General features: G+C 42.2%; 3 protein-coding genes across 4 annotated transcripts; 2 read left to right on the top strand and 1 right to left on the bottom strand.

Annotated features, from left to right (window-relative positions):
- Nucleotides 1-2323: 2323 nt before the first annotated feature.
- On the bottom strand, nt 2324-6709 carry arl6ip5a (ADP-ribosylation factor-like 6 interacting protein 5a). Its single transcript, XM_020086755.2, has 3 exons — nt 6434-6709; nt 2993-3210; nt 2324-2635 (listed from the first exon to the last, which is right to left on the bottom strand). The coding sequence occupies exons 1-3, from the start codon at nt 6610-6612 to the stop codon at nt 2460-2462; spliced, it is 573 nt and encodes a 190-aa protein (XP_019942314.2). The 5' UTR covers nt 6613-6709; the 3' UTR covers nt 2324-2459.
- A 32-nt stretch (nt 6710-6741) lies between these two features.
- trnt1 (tRNA nucleotidyl transferase, CCA-adding, 1) lies at nt 6742-12880 on the top strand. 2 transcript variants are annotated; one of them, XM_020086752.2, is made up of 8 exons: nt 6742-6900; nt 7023-7152; nt 8018-8211; nt 8667-8805; nt 9270-9396; nt 9525-9718; nt 10849-11102; nt 12007-12880. In XM_020086752.2, the coding sequence occupies exons 2-8, from the start codon at nt 7023-7025 to the stop codon at nt 12250-12252; spliced, it is 1284 nt and encodes a 427-aa protein (XP_019942311.1). In that variant the 5' UTR covers nt 6742-6900; the 3' UTR covers nt 12253-12880. The 2 variants fall into 2 exon arrangements, with proteins under 2 accessions (XP_019942311.1, XP_019942312.1); XM_020086753.2 differs by having other exon boundaries at nt 6885-7152.
- A 227-nt stretch (nt 12881-13107) lies between these two features.
- Nucleotides 13108-14948, top strand: avpr2b.1 (arginine vasopressin receptor 2b, tandem duplicate, 1). The gene is made up of 2 exons (XM_020086537.2): nt 13108-14110; nt 14600-14948. Exons 1-2 carry the CDS (start codon nt 13246-13248, stop codon nt 14806-14808), a joined length of 1074 nt encoding a protein of 357 aa, XP_019942096.2. The 5' UTR covers nt 13108-13245; the 3' UTR covers nt 14809-14948.
- The last annotated feature ends 1865 nt before the right edge of the window (nt 14949-16813 follow it).

Genomic DNA, 16813 nt, shown 5'->3' with positions numbered 1-16813 from the left:
TGCCTAGTAAACAAGGCATAGCATTTAGCAGGAAAATAACCAGATATTGCCTTCAGGAGTTAGTTGCGAATGTCATTTAATCCTTTGGCTTGAACTAATGCTGCTCTGCGTCTGCTGGAAGCTTTCAGCAGCTATTTACACAGGGAGAATTAAATCATATCGACTTGGGCTCAGTTCAGTGTTTATGGATTGTATTTGCAATGCCCCCAAAAATAAGTTTTTTTCTATATTTCTCAAAGTAAGATATTGAAGAAAAAAGTACCTTGGACATTGGCGCAGAAGCTTAGGAATCAAATCCGTGCTTGGGTCAAAAACTTTCATGATGTGACCCAACCCTTGAGCAGGTATCGTAGGTGTCAGACATTAAAAGCTAAGCTCAGCCAAGATCAGATTAAAGTGAGAGTAAACCATCCCAAGGATCAGCACATTGCACCTTGATCCAGGCAGGAACGGCTCTGACAAGTTATGCCGTTTGAATGGTTGGATTAGCTGACCGGTCACATGCACAAGGCCGGGTTCATCTGCTAACATGGCTGAGCTCTCATGAAGGAGGTGGAGGAGAGCAGTGTGGGTGTACGGGAAAGGTTGAGGAGATCACATGAGGATACATCAGACTGCGGAAAGGTCCCAGCGGGTCATCGCTAACGTGTCACGTGATCCACCGCAGCAGTGTTGGTCCAGGCGGCTGGATCTGTTGAAAGTATTCTTGAGTTCTGAAGCTAGCTAACCAGCTTAGCAAGCAAGCAAAGAGCCAAAGCCTCTCAGGCGGGGCGGGGACTGAAAAAGGTCAATCTGAAGGCAGTGTGTTGTCAAAGTGACCAAACAGACTTATGTACTATATGATGCAAAAAAGATTCCCTGACCCACACCTACTGTATGTGTTGTGGAAACTAACCAGGTGGAGGATGTTGTAATATAAACTCCTGCAGAAGGAGAAGAGTTGTTACTTAGCAGCTGGAACCAAAACAGCGCACAGGTTTATTTGTAACACCACCATGTTTCAAAATGACAAGTTAGTGAACTGTTGCTGACTCATGCAACAACACCAAGAAAGCATGAGCGTTGTTTTGTACTGTGCAACTGTGTCCAAAAACACACACACCTGTTGTGCGAGCGGCAGCACACGCGTGTCGGTACGAACCTCACGGCAGCTGCAGCAGTGAGAACAAGGGCCTCCACTGTGCCCTCAGGGACATGACTTCAGTTCTAGTTTAAACCCACCGGTGCTTGTGCTTACTCCCCCAAGTTCCACAATATGGATGAGGATGAGGCACCGCACGCAGCGGGAGACATAAATCACTACTGTAGCACAGGCGGTGGGGGGGAGGGGGGTTAGCTTGGGAAGTCACTGGAATACTGTTTCACCTGAGTGTGCAGGGGTCATCTGTAGAGCTCGCTTCAAAAACATCACACAAAGGAAGGATTTTAGTCATTCTGAAGGCAAAGGGTTAACACGAACACAGCGTTCTCATTTTAATGCCCATCATTCTTATCTTCACGTTTTCCTTCACATCCTCACTCTGCCCCTTGAAACCAAATAACAGCACGTTATGTTCCAGATGGATTCTCGCTATCTGCAGTCAATTTTAAATGGAATCCAATATGAAACAGCCAAAGTAGCTGACGCAGCAAAAACTAGCTCGGATTTGGAGGTGAGTGACTGCAGATGCACTTTGTCACCGCGCGGCGTGCTCAGCTCTCCACACTATAATCTACTGCAGCCCATTGATTAGCATTGGGGGTAAGTGGAGAGGAAAGCAAAGTTGGCCAATCCATCACCCAGGGGGCACTGTCAAGATTAAACAGTGAGAGGTGCGGGCGGAATACTGATGGGCGCGGGTTAAAACCTCACGCTGCTTTGAAGTTTTCATTTCAAATATCACCACTCATCTCACTCACTTCTCTCTTTTGTCTCGCTCTTTTTATTAGCGTGAACATGAGGTTGCTGTTTATAGTCAAACGCATGCTCGAGTAAACTGTTGTGTTTTATGTGAGCAGACAACCCAGAGTCTTGGCAGTGATGTGTGTTGACTGTGCACTTTTTAATACTTTGTTAAAAAGGCAACACTTGCATTGCTTTCAGTTTTAGTCGAGGGATAACTGCAGGGCTGAAGCTCTGATTAAACGCAGATCTCTGTACCAAGGAGAGGAGTCTGCAGCTGTGTGGAGCACTGACACGCCACATAGCAGAGATGTGAGGCAGCGTTGAGGTGCACTCATAGATGTTTTGAGAAAAAGTGCCCTGACAAGTTCTGGGTGGATTGGCAGATAACCCAGGTAAAGATAACAAGGCTTTAGAAAATACACACAAGTTCACACGCTGTGTAGGAAAAATACTTTTAAGAGGTTTAGACTGAGAGATACAGACATTTGTTAAATCTAAGAAAAAAGTCAAAATCTTTGGCCAAAAATATGGACGTTTGTGTGTATTTGTGCATGTGGCTCTGTTCCATGTCCGATCACTCCTTCAGTTTTCCCTCCAGAAAGCTTTGGATCTTTTGAAAGTTCTCTTCTTGTTGACCTAGAGCCTCCAGCAAAATACCCATGGGTGACCTCTTCAGGCCGGCGCCCTCGATCTTGTTCTCCAGTTTATTCTTCATGTTGCGCAGGCGAAATGAAGAGTGTGCAAATATCACTGAAAGACAGATGGGAGAGCAAATGGTTACGGTTGAAACGTTTGGCAAAAACAAACCATTAACTTATGTTCGAGTCAAACTATGATAAAAGTCTGTGAGAATCTGAAACAACATGTTTGACTAATTTAAGAAGAGTGAAGATTTTTTTATAATGGCACAGATGAACAGATCACTGTACTCTAAAAGAAAAATTACTCAGACATAAAAGGTTTTTATTCAGCTATTAAATTATTTTTCATCTCTCATCACTTTAATGCCAAAAATTATATTGCAGTAACATGCATATATTAACTTCATGTGTCATTTATGGTTTAAAATCAAAATAGGACCTTTATGAATTACTGTCTTGAACTTACATGCCAAAGGTAAAGTGATTGCCGACATGAACACCATGACACTCCCCAGCATAAAGATGAGGAGATAGCTGGCAATCATGATGGCGATCACAAATGCTGTGGGGTTCTGTCTCTTAAAGTTGTTGATCACTGCTCGGTTCTCCCCGGCCCACACCGAGCCGAGGAAAACGCCCGACACCACTGCCATCGCTGTGAACATCCCCAGAGGGTTCAGGAACCTGCAGGGTGGCAACACAAGACGCCACAGAGAGCAGGGGGTCAGTTTACAGCATGAGCAAAGGCAGGGTTCACGTGTGTGGTCACTGGCTCCACCCAGTGTTTAGATGCTGTCAGTACAACAACAACACCACTTAAAGTATCACAGATTGTTTTCATCAAATAAATAAGGTTTGAGAAGTGAGTATCAATTTGCATGGATTTGAATTTTTTTTTTTTTTTCTCAACTGAAAGAACTAAAATTGAAACGGTAGTGAAGATAAATCTGAAACTATTAGGACAATAGAAGAACAGTTTCAGAAGGAGATAAAGTTGCTTTCCTTTACTTTATGTGGTGGAAAATTTCCAACTAGAATGTCTCTCAGTAGAGTGCATACCTCCACCAAGGCCCAACACCTTAAATTCAACCAAGCTGCACCGAATTACACACACTTATTAACACAAGTTCCCTAAACGAAATCCTGGATCCCTCCCCTGATCTGCCCAAACTTCTATGGCTTCTTCTCATATCAAATCCTAACACCAGGTTTCATGGTGATAAGCTCAGTTGTTTTTGCATAGTCTTGTTAACAAACAAACCAACTGACAAACAAATGGTGGAAGTAACAGTTTTGAAGGTATGACTTCTTGGGCTCTACAGAAATACAATCGGGATTTCTTCACAATTTTCTACCATATATACCATCAGCATATATATTAGATGTTGAAAGTAATAAGTAATTGCTGTTGTTTTCTCACTGACCAGACGCCTCAGATATAAAAGCTCTGTGACAAATCCCGGCCTGGCGGCAGTGGCGGCAGTGATGTCATCAGGTCACGTTCGTGAACTAAGTGCGTGACCAAAGGCCTGTCTCACAGTTACTCTGCCGCTCTTTGAGGTTTAAAGCCTCACACTAACATTGGGGATCCTGAGTAACTGGGCCCCTCAAGGCTGAAGAACCTCTTAAAGAACACAAGGCTACATGAGGGTTTGTGTGTGATTATAACACAGCATCAATCAAGCAGATATTCTTATTTCCTAAAGTAAAGGGCCAATCATTGTCTGCTGCCACTTCAACACACTGTGTACATTTAATTTATAACATAAATGCTTGTATAATATAATGCATGGCATCATAGTGCATGAAGAAATTGTCAGTATTAACATTTCCTCAATTGTAATATCAATATACTCACCACAGGTATATTTTTTCACATAAAACTAGATGACACTAAATCTGTGACCTTTTAAATCCTTAAATTCCTTTAATCCTTAAATTAGGACCAGTTCAAGTAACTTTCCAATGCCCTCTGCTGGACAATCTATGTGAAGACAACACAATACATTACCTCAAAACCACTTCTGTCTTGTAACCTTTTGCCTATTTGATGATATCAATAGATCTGTGATATTATATCTGCCCAGACAATTTAGATTTCAAGGATAAACCTTCTACAATTAAATCTAAATTTGATTTATCACTGACACCAAATAAACACTGAACTGTGAACATTACATGTATTTAAGCCTAACAGATTGTCTCGATTGCACCATCTTTCTAAAGATTTGTTTAGGATCTCAGTCTAATCCTGAGACAAACTGCTGTTAGAGCTCGCAGATTATTGTCTGTGTGTTAAGTTTATTGACAACACTTTACCAATAATGTTCATGTAAACTCAGAGATGTGGGTGAGCTGTTTTCAAAATGCATTAACATAGCACATCATGATTTAATGAAACAAGTAAACTGAACATGTCAAAGTTCAGCCTTGTTGCCTGATGAGTCAGGATTTACTCGCTGATGAAATGTCCAACTCTTTTGTTTTTCCTCCTCAAAGATACAGGGTCCATCCAGCTGATTAAGCTGCTGCGCTCATGACTGTGCTATCAGCAGTGCAACAGCTGACGAGACAATCCATAGCAACAATATGTCATCACACAGCCCAGCACACAGAGCGTGACTGAGGGCATCACTATTTTTAGTAAACTGGGCTTAAGTTGGAGCAAAGTGCCAACTAAAGCCAAGATATTTCATAAAGTGGAGCCTTTGCCCCTGAGCTGAGTGAATCTGCCTTGTATGGAGTCATCAGATAATAGAAGTCTGATTATGGCTCATGATACAGAATGAGTCAGGACCAACTTTAATATTATCATTATTAACTGGTGCTGCTATCATGAATATTATTACATCTATAAACATCACTATTATTATTTACACTATAACAACCAGTCTGAGCTGAAATATGATGGTTACACAACTGTTCCTGCTCTCTCTCCCCCATTTTTCTCCACTCACCCCAACCTGTAAAGGATGATGGCCTCCCACATTGAGTATAGCTCTGCAAGAGGTTTCTTCGATTTATCCATTGGCCGATATCATCAATCAATATTGGCCTCTCAGAGTCATATCAGTGAGTATCGACATTGGGCTGAATTTGCAGATTTCACCCATTTCAGTATTATCTGTAACAGAAGGGGGGACTTTTATCTTCTTCTTAGGTTAGTTCAAAGTTTATCCAGGAGAGGAGGTTGGTTAAATACACTTCTATATTTAATCTCTTCTTTGACACAAACATTTGGGGATGGATACTGTGAAATTATGCAAATCAAGCTTGGATGAAGAAATTCAGTATATATGTTGGATGATATATCGTTTCTTTCACTTTGATCAGTATCAGCAGCGACCCCAAAAAAACCCATGTCAGTCGGGCTCTAGTTTATTTCTGTTCCGAGTTTGTTCTCTCCACACTCACCAAGTGTTTGTGCTCACTGTGTAAATATATGCTATGGTTTGGAGCTATGCAAATAAAACGCTGCTTACAGTTTCCTCTTTTCAGTCACTGTTTCCAACAGGCACATCCTCGAGATTTGACTCTTTTAATTCAGATGTGTGTAAAACAATAAAATGTCTGAAATCCTATTCCGACAGGAGAGGGGACTGTTTGACTGTAGTTCCTGCTGACAACACAACAATAACAATAACAGTGCATCACGTGGTAGCAGGAACAATAATAACGGTCTGTTCATTCTTCTGACTTTGACTTCAGCTCTTTTCCGCAGCAGCACCCCGCATCCTGTCTGTGCCCTCATTCTAAATCCCTGCAAGGTGGCAGCTTACACCCCAGCTAACAGGGCACAGACCAACACATACAAACAGACACGAGAAGATCACAGACTTCTTCAAAGTGAGCTGCACTCAGATGCTAACAACTGTGCAGACACCATAACGTCCCGTACGTAACTTACCCGACAATAAGGAAGACAACGACGGCTAAAGCCAGATAGTTGGTCTGGTAGTACAGCAGGTTGCTGACCACCCTGTTGTTCCACTTCGCCAAATCCTTCACGTCCGGTTTGGCGAATCTCTCGGAGCCGGGGAAGAAGTCGTCCCACGGTCTGAGCGGCGCCAGCTCCACCTTCGCCATTAGCCTGCTGCTCGCTGAGTTGTCTGATCTGACAGCGGCTCCTCTCACCCATCAAACGTGATCTCACCTGAAGCGCCAGGCTCCAACATCTCGCGAGAATATACCGGCTGCACGCGCTCCCTCAAGCCCCTCCTCGCGAGCCTATTGGTCAGCAGCCGCACGTCAGGGAACGACTTCCTGTAGCGCAGCACGGCTAATGACGGAAACTATGTTATGAAGAGATAACTAACTTCTGTATCCTCTGACACGCGTGTCCGTGTTGTGCTCACTCTATGTGGGATCTGTCTGGTACGTACACGCTGACACGTCGCTGTTGCTCATGTTGTGTATGTACCTAACTCGACCGGTGCACGCCGACATGCAGCGTTAGCTAGCTAGCTCACAGCTAACTGACAGAGCTGTTTGTGCAGATGTGGAGCAGGTTGCTGAGTCCTCGTGTGGTTGGCAGAGCTGGTGTCTGGTGGAGGAGTCTGTGCACGATGCAGCTGAAGACCAGTGACTTCCGCTCTCTGTTCACCGAGGGGCTGAACGGACTCGTAGGTGAGACACAGAAACCTCCAGCTCCTCTGCTCCGCTAGTTTCCCCACTCACATGTCAGCACAGTCAAGTGTTCCGGACTGATCTGTTTTTTATTTGTCCTCAGACACACTGCCTCTGACACATCTCCACATGTTCCCAGATGTGATGTATTAATAGAGTGGATAAAAATAAGGATATTTGCTGATTCTTTTAATTCATAAATCAGTGTTCTAGTAGTGGTCACTGGGGAATCCAAGAAAGAAAAATCCACATGTAAAGTCATGTTTAAATGTAACTATTAGTTTTAATGTGGGGTTTTACATTTGTGTTAGAGATGTAAAATGATACTCCAACTTTTTATCATTGGCCCTATAAAATGTTTTTTGTGCTTTGGGCCTGAGTAAGAAATAAACAGTCAAAATTGAGGAACCAAGTAACAAATATTTAGACTTTTAGCCCCGGTTACAGGCAAAGCACCAAATACAAGAGCCTACATTATTTTTTTGATTCTGTTTAATGCAGGTTGTATTCAAATGAATAGCCTCCAAGCCAAGTTCATTCTGAAGATAACAAAATATAAACAGACTTGACAAAGCTCTCCTGGTCCTACTTGTCTCCATGTGGTGGTGGTTGTGGGTTACTACCACTGCACACTCATTTGTAGCCTAAAAATACTGTAGATTTCTAAAGTTACTCTGGTGGAAGAAATTATTTTTGTTTGAGGAAAAGTTGATTGACAGAGAGGCAGAGTCAGAATTTCTATGGAAAATATAATTAAATGTTTTTGTCTTGGAAAGTTATGTTTTTCTCATTTGTAAAGTTTCTTGTGCTTCTGGCCACTGACAAGTTACCAGACTGCTTTTAAATATGTGTTTGGTCTTTGCAGAGATATTCGAGAAGAATAATCATGAGCTGAGGATAGCTGGAGGTGCCGTGCGGGACCTGCTGTCTGGGAAGCGGCCTGAGGATGTGGACTTTGCCACGACAGCAACTCCAGAAGAGATGAAGCGCATGTTCCAGGCTGCTGGCATCAGGATGATCAACAATAAAGGAGAGAAGCATGGGACCATTACAGCAAGGGTGAGACATTTGTTCCATGTACAGTCAATCTGATTGGTCAGACAAGTAGGTTTTAAGTCTTAAGGTTGAAAAAGAGGCCAATTGATTAGCCATCCTGGATTGTGGGTATTCCAGAGATAAGCAGCCCAGTAACAGGAAGTTCTGATTTGATGTGTTTATTCATTTGATATGTAAATAAGTTGCATGTAAGAGGAGCCTGCAGTTTCTGACTGAAACATGTGTCTCCATAAGAGTGGATAAATATCAGAAAATGTTCTTAAATTTGAAAGTACTTTTACCATGTACAGATTGTGGAAAGAAATGTTTTGAGTTTAAAACCTAAAAGTGAGAGTGGGTAGAGGGACACTAAAATGAAAATGACTCCCTAATTACATGTCACCTATATTTTCTCACAGCACTAGGAGGGCAGTCTTGCTGTGCCCCCATTCATCTGTTTTCTTGCTCTTTATTTACAGCTACACAATGAGAACTTTGAGGTGACCACCTTGCGACTAGACGTTCAGACAGATGGACGTCATGCAGAGGTGGAATTCACCACAGACTGGCTAAAAGATGCAGAGCGGCGAGACCTCACCATCAACTCCCTGTTTTTAGGTAAGAGTGTTTTTCTATAGTTACAAACTTTGTTGAAGACTTCACTCTGCATTTGCTTTTGTTGTGGAGATCAATTTCTCAATATTTACGCCTGGCATCCACACTACTCCAGAGTTTTCAAGCCTGAGATCAGAGACTTTTGGAAAGGCTGCTGGTACAGGTTACAGTTTGAAAACTCCAATTTAATTTACACAAGCAGAAACAGACTTGATGATGCAGTCAGTTGTTCCTTGTTTACTCAATGATCTGCAAACAACTGCAGAATAGACAATCCACTCCCTATTTACACCAGCCTCCTCATGCACAGTGTCTATGAATGGTCATGTGATCTGTGTTTTCAGATACTGATCGACAGACATTGTTTGTGTTTTTAAATGAAACTGTATTGGTGTGAATGTATTCTCTGTGGTGATGGTCACAGTTTCTCGGACTCTGTCCTTAATTTCCTAATCGTGTTGTTATAGGTCTCGATGGCACATTATATGATTATTTCAAAGGATACGAAGACCTGCAAAACCGCAAAGTTCGGTTTGTTGGCAGCGCTGAGCAAAGAATCCAAGAGGATTATCTGAGAATACTGCGATATTTCAGGTGGGCTGTTTCATTTTATTTTCGTCTTATCCAATTCAAACTAAGCTCTGAATAAAATGGAGGGTGAATCTTCTCTTGATTCAACTTCTTTAAAGTGTATTAACCATAGCCCTCTAAATTCAACCCAGGTTCTACGGCAGGGTGGCTTTAGAGCCTGATGACCACGAGCCCGAGACGCTGACAGCCATCAGGGAAAATGGCAGAGGACTCGCAGCGATATCGGGAGAACGGATTTGGGTGGAACTAAAAAAGATGGTGGTTGGTAACCATGCTGCTCATCTACTGGAGCTGATGTACAAGCTGGAACTGGCCCAGTACATAGGTGAGATGGATGCAAAGAAGTTTTTTATAGCTTCTGGAACACTAGATAGGTTTACATGGCCAACAATATTCTGATATTAACCAGATCAAGGCAAAAGTCTGAATAATACACTGCCATGTTAATAGCTTTTTCTGATGACCTGGATCTGAATAAGGTCATACTCAGAATAAGCAATAATTGAACTGAGGGTATTCTGGCCTTGGTCACATTATGTAGACATGTACTTATTCTAATCACATTATGAAATACATAGACACACAACAGTTGCCAACCTTCACAACTCTTTGTCCTGGGTTTGAGTAGAAAGACGTAATGTTGATGTTGTTGTAGAGTCATAATCAGACTATACTCTGTAACATTATGTAACTATGAATGTGAATGGAATATTCTATTAGCAACTAATATAAACATCATAATTGTAATAATGTTTTATGCAGAATAAGGTCATTATAATATAGGCTTCCATGTGAAACAAGAAGGCTTGATCCTTAGCTTAACAGCATCTCTCATGTGTCCTGCCTTGTAATTGGCCTCTTTCTCCACACCCCAATCGGTCACACAGTTAACTGTTATAAATTTGAAGACTCAACCTCAACAAAAGAATAGGTCCATTATTTTCCTATTTAAGGTAGAAACGTTTATAATGGCTCCATGGTAGCAAACATTTTGAGCATCTTGCCAATGTATGTACTGTATGTACATAGGTAAGTTTAGTAGAAAATGTTCCCACATATTGGAACATGCGTTTCTCTTTGTTATGACTCACATGCCTGAAAATGAAGTAGGCTACAGGACATAATGACTGCTATCAAGTCATTATCTGAGAAGTGCGAGGCTCAGTGAAAAGGATCAATAGTGTCAGTAAAGGTCAAGGACTGAACAATTTGGAGCAGTTTCTAAAAATGGAAGGAGTCAATGTCCTCTTCTGAGATGAAGTGGACTTTGAGTCCTCTTGACTTCTGTGGCACTGTGAACTCTAGCATAAATCAGATCCAGTGTCTCTCTATGATTAATTTAACAAAAGGTTATTTAGTAATACTTGTTTGAGCAAGATATTAGCATTGTTACAATAAAATCCATTTCTCTTGGTTCTGCTGCTGCTCATCCCCCCGATCCTTGATCCTCCATAGGTTTACCTCCAGATGGCGATGTTGGCGAGATGAAGCAAGTGTGGCAGAATGCCAAAGACCACTCTCCCAAGCCCATGACCATCCTGGCTGCTCTCTTTCACTGTCCAGAGGAGGTGGAGAAGATGGATCTCCGACTGAAGGTCTCAAGGGAGGAGAAGAACCTGGCTCTGTTCATGGTCAAACAAAGACGGGAGCTGTGCAAGAGCAAAGACGAGCCGCACAGTCTCAAACCCTTCACTGACTTTATCATTGACGTAAGTTTGTCAAAAAAAGGCTACAAATTTCACTGTGTTCATTCATTCAGAGATTCCTAGCAGAATGCTGTGAACTGTCTGATTGATTTTAGCCTCGAGAGTTCCCTGAATTTGCAGTCCACGTGTCCCCTTCTGGGCAGACCTTAATTATTCTCCAGCAGGTAATATGTTACGTGCCGGTGAAAGCAGCTGGTGATTGCCCATGACAGCTTGATTGGGTGATTGTGAAGCTCAATGCAGCGGCTGCTCAACAAAGTTCAGTCATATTATTGTAATTTTTTTAGCAAAAAGACAATGAACCAAACACAGGTTCCAGCTTCTGTGATAGAAAACACTACTGTGTGTATGAATTTGGTCGAAACAAGACAGTTCATATCCTCACCTTCAAGGTTTTTAGATATACAGACAGCACTGCTTTTAATACACAAACCCTTCCCTCTGTCTTACCACCCTGCTTTTGCTGAACTGTGGTCCACCTGCATCAATCACCCCCATCTGCATGCAACATGTTCCCACCCATACTAATGAGGCTCAGGGATTCTCAGAAATATTACTATTCAGTAGATGGGAATGTGTATTGATTAAGATGTGCTTTTGTTTCCTTTCTATTTAGAATTTGACTTTTCTCAAAAACATAGCGACACTAAAACAACACAATCATTCAATAATAATACTGGTTATTTTAGTGTTTCCTGCTTTTTATGCCCATTTAACTGGTCAGAAGTGGGTGATGATTGGTTAGAGAAAATGTGATGTCTGTGAACCAATCCAGATTTAGGAATAGAGACGATAATTATATAAATATGGTTTATTTTATTCTGATTATTTCTTATTGTACTGAATATGTAACTATATAGACAACACTTAAAGATCTAAAACTCTTACACATGCTGCATATTTCCAGAGTCGTGAGCTGGATTCTCAAATTAAAGTGTGCGAGCTGCTGAAGTATCAAGGTGAGGAGAAGCTGCTGGCAGAGCTCTGCAGATGGTCCATCCCTCGATTCCCGGTCAGCGGTCACGATCTGAGGAGGATGGGCGTCACGTCTGGCAAGGAGATTGGGGCCACTTTACAGAATCTCCGCGACATCTGGAAGAAAAGTCGTTATCAGATGGACAAAGAAGAACTCCTCAGTCACGTAAAGACTTAGATAAAGCAGAGGTGTTTATTTTTATTTTTTTTTCTTATTTTGACAAATAGTCTGGACTCTCTGCATGGTAACTGCTGATCACTGGTATTGATCGAGCACACTGGTGCATTTTGTCGAGAGAGGACGCCACAAGAACAGAGACATGTGTACCTATCGATGGAAGCAATTTCATTCTAAATTACCTGAGGGCTTCTTGATTTCATCTGCATCACCATGTAAATCTGAAGAGCTAACATACAATATGGTCTGATCATCGCAGCTGCCACATCATGGGAAAACATGTTATGGAAAATGGCAGCTGATGTGTTATTACAGAGCTGTTTGTGTCAGTCCCTCAGAATAACAGCTGATACTATAATGATGCAGATTTGAATCTGGACAGCACTTATTCACTGCTTGCACTGGTGTGGAAAGATGAAACATGAGGGAAGTGAATTCAAATCTGAGCTCAGTAAATAAATATTTATTTTCATTGATAAGACAATGATGGGAAACAGATGTCTGGTTTTGATTTGCTGGTTTTCTCTTTGGTTCACCTGCAGTTACATGAATATCTTTTGTTTTTAGTGAAGACAATGTGTTCTGTTGAAAATATTCTTTTTAATTAAAAAGGCTGAATTGCTCTGCAGATTACAATGCATTTTATGTATGTATGTATGTGTAAATCCCTTACACTTGTGTATCTGAGAGATATGAATATTTTCTCTGCAGTAGTGAGGTTGCTCCTCCCTCACACAGAGAAGAGCTATAAAGCCCCCTACTCTCCATTACTAACACCTCACTTTCTGCCTGGACTCTCAACTTCATTCTTATTGGACTTTATCCTTTAAACCCCCACAATAGAAAATACTTTTGTTGAGAGAAAAAAACTAAAACTGAACCCCAGGCTGGCTGCTGCCATTTGTGTTTTTAAATGTCTCTACTTTAACTAGATTCACTTGGAATGGTAATATCAGGGTGGTGAGCTACTCCGCTGAATTTAAGCCTCAGAGCATGTCTTGGTCAAGTGTGAATATCAGTAACATCACTTTGGAGACTGCGTTTCCTGAGGATGAACCGCGGAACGAGCGCTTGGCTCAGGTGGAAATAGTTCTTCTGTCCATCATCTTCATCACTGCGGGGATCCTGAACTTTGGGCTCTTGCTGCTGCTGTGGAAGCGCAGGAAGCAGCTCTCCAGAATGCGCGTCTTCGTTTTCCACCTGTGCGTCGCAGACCTGGTGGTCACCTTCTTCCAAGTTTGTCCGCAGCTCATGTGGGACATCACGGACAGATTCGTTGGTCCAGACGTACTGTGTCGCGCAGTGAAGTACCTGCAGGTGGTGGGGATGTTTGCCTCCACGTACATGATAGTGGCGATGACGATAGACCGATATCAAGCCATCTGTAACCCCATGGTGAAGTTCCAGAGGCGCCGGGCGCGCTGGAACGGTCCGGTGTGCGCCGCCTGGTGCGTGTCTCTCATCGGCAGCCTCCCGCAGGTGTTCATCTTCTCCCGGGTGGAGGTCGCTCCGGGTGTGTACGACTGCTGGGCGCAGTTCATCAAGCCGTGGGGACCGAGAGCCTACGTGACCTGGACCACTCTGGTGATATTCGTGCTGCCCATTCTCACGGTGATCGTGTGCCAGGTGCGCATCTGCCGCACATTGCACGTCAACTTCCACATGAAGACGCAACACGTCGGGGAGGCGCACACCAAGGCGCTCTCCTCCAGGGCCAGCAGCGTGGCCGGGGTGTCCAAAGCCAGGGCGAAGACGGTGAAGATGACCGTGGTCATCGTGCTCGCATACATCATCTGCTGGACGCCTTTCTTCACCGTGCAGCTGTGGTCCGTGTGGGACGTGGAGGCGCCCACTCACTGTAAGATCACTGTGGACTTGTTACATGAAAAAACACATTTAGGATACATGTGATATGGATAATCATAATATATAAATAGTACATTAAACTGCATTTGGAGAAATGGTAGGAGATGCAAAATGAAGACAAATAGAACATACTACGCTAAGAGAAATATGCAAGCTACAACACAGAGGAAATAGTACATGAAAATGTAACAAGATATTACACAATGTGAAGTACTACATTAAGAGAAATAGGACTAGAAATTATGTAAGATAAATACAAAAATTAAGAGAAATAGAGAAAGATATTGCATTTAGAGAAATAGTACAGTATACTACACTAAGAGGCATAGTATAAAGAGTTCTTCATTAAGATCTGACTTTTTATAATCTGGGCAAACAGTATGTGTAACCAAGAGTAGATCCTCTTTACTTAAAGAGATACGATTAAATAACAACGAATATAAATAAAACCGAGCTCATATGAATCTCTGTGTGTTTCCAGCTGCAATCTTCACCATCCTGATGTTGCTGGCCAGTCTGAACAGCTGTGCCAACCCCTGCATCTACCTGCTGTTCAGCGGGAAGCTGCCCAAGAGACTGGTGGCTGTGATGTGCATGCGCGAGTCAGAGCTGAAGGACTCCATCCAGGAGGAGGCCACCATGGTCAGCTCCCTGTACATCAGTCTCAAGAGCCTGTCGGTCAGCAGATAAAAAGCCGGACGTCCACAGTGATGTCTCTACCTCGATAGTTCTGGACACCGAGTGTGAGGACACAAATCAAAGTATGGTACTAAGTCCCTGTGGTGAGAACACATTGTGGAAATGAATCAGTGAATTGTAAAAAGTCACTGCTGAGTAGCAGAGACAAGTCATTAAAGGGGCATTTCTCTAAAACCTCATATGGTTGTCCCTCTTACATGATAAATGGTTTGTATTTATGTAGAGCTTTTCTAGTCTTGATGAAAACTCAAAGCTTTTTTGCCATCACACATACAGTGTATGTACAGTCATTTTAGTGTTCAGTATCTTACACTTGATCCGCCGACTCTTTGGTTAGTGGAAGACCTGCTCCACCCCTTAGCAGTGGATTGCTGTATCAGTTGTGTAATTGATGTGACTTGAGAGATGATCTGTTGATCCATCCAGGATAGTTCCAGTTATTCCTGGTCCCCACAGGATTAATCCGAATTACTTTGGGGATCCCTTGACTTTTCCTATATTACCACCACCATGAGATGGACATTTATTACATTGATTGGACTGTCATTGATTGGACTTCCATCACGCTGCCTCATATACAGCATGCATGATCTCCAGAGCATGAACTGTACCTCTCGTGTTTTGTATTCTACATTTGTTTCCAGGGTTCATCTTTATTTGGAATCCGCAGCAAAGCATGGATTAAGTCATTTTGTTGGAAAGACAAATATTGAGAAGAATCATTAACTGGACACATTATTTGAATTAATGACGTTACTTCTATTTCACTGCATGTGATCTTGTTTCGACAAAGAACAACAACTGATCTTGAGAAGTGGATGAATAAAATGTGCTGCATAATATATTTAAGTGACAGAAAGAAATATAATTCATATTTAAATGTATCATATGTATAATATTGACTGATTCTTCAATATACATTACAGCTCATCAGTATGATCACATATATTGTATATGATGATGACAGGTTGGTCCCTTTGTTGAATGTTAAGTATCTTCAAATCTGCAGTAAGATGCTCACTCATATATGTGGCAACATTTTTCGAAATCTTTTCTCTGTTGCAAAATAAACTGTTGTGACTTTTCATGTGTCTGTTTTCTGTCTTGCCAAAAGCATCATTGAGGAAATGTCCCTTTAGATTTATAATATTTATTTGTATTGGTAAAGGGCCTCACAGGAATGTTTTCCTGCAGATCCTTGTCTTTCTGCTGTGCGTCATCTAACAGAGACGTTGTCAGGTGACGGACACAGGGAGAGATACATTTTTCATGAATAACTGCCATGTTGTGTCTGAGTAATTTACTGATGTCACATCAGCTGCAACTTTAATGCATCATAGTAACTCAAGGTGAGCAGGGTGAGGCATATAGGGATTCTGCCATTTCCATGAAATCGATCTGCAAACACACCAATAGAAAAAAATGACACTGGTGCTCTGCTCCGTGCTTTTTCACTTTACTGCACAGACAAATCCAGCAGCAACCTTCCTGCAATAAGTCCTGACCCTCATCAGTGACAGTCCAGGCAGCTTGCTTGTTCTCAGCTCTGACCTTTAACTCTAATAGAACGACCAGCAGCAGCAGTGTGAACCAGCTGCTGGACGCTGGGAGAGGAAGAGGGGGAGGTGGGCTCAGATGACAGGTCAGCTAGGGTATCATTTTTAATTTGAACCATGCAGCATGTCTAATTATGTCATTGTCGAGGTGGGACATTCTTTTAAGCCATGTTTTTTAGGATTTTTTTAATGATTTTAAATGTTTCGATTTTATTAGTAGTTATATATTTTTTACATTTGGTTTAATTGGTGTTGATGTGTGTTGCATGGTTTTAGTCGTTTTTACACTGCATGTTTATTTGGATAAGGGATCAAAGTGATGACAAACTGGACCATACCTCACACGGTTCAGGGTTGGTCGACACAGCACGGTGTACTGGGTGAAGACAGGTACAGGGGAAGGAAAAAGACGACAGAAGAGATAGGGAGGACAGACACAT

The sequence above is a fragment of the Paralichthys olivaceus genome, chromosome 2 (assembly GCF_024713975.1).
Source record: "Paralichthys olivaceus isolate ysfri-2021 chromosome 2, ASM2471397v2, whole genome shotgun sequence".
NCBI classification, from domain to species: domain Eukaryota; kingdom Metazoa; phylum Chordata; class Actinopteri; order Pleuronectiformes; family Paralichthyidae; genus Paralichthys; species Paralichthys olivaceus.
This window is presented reverse-complemented; position numbering and strand designations above follow the sequence as displayed.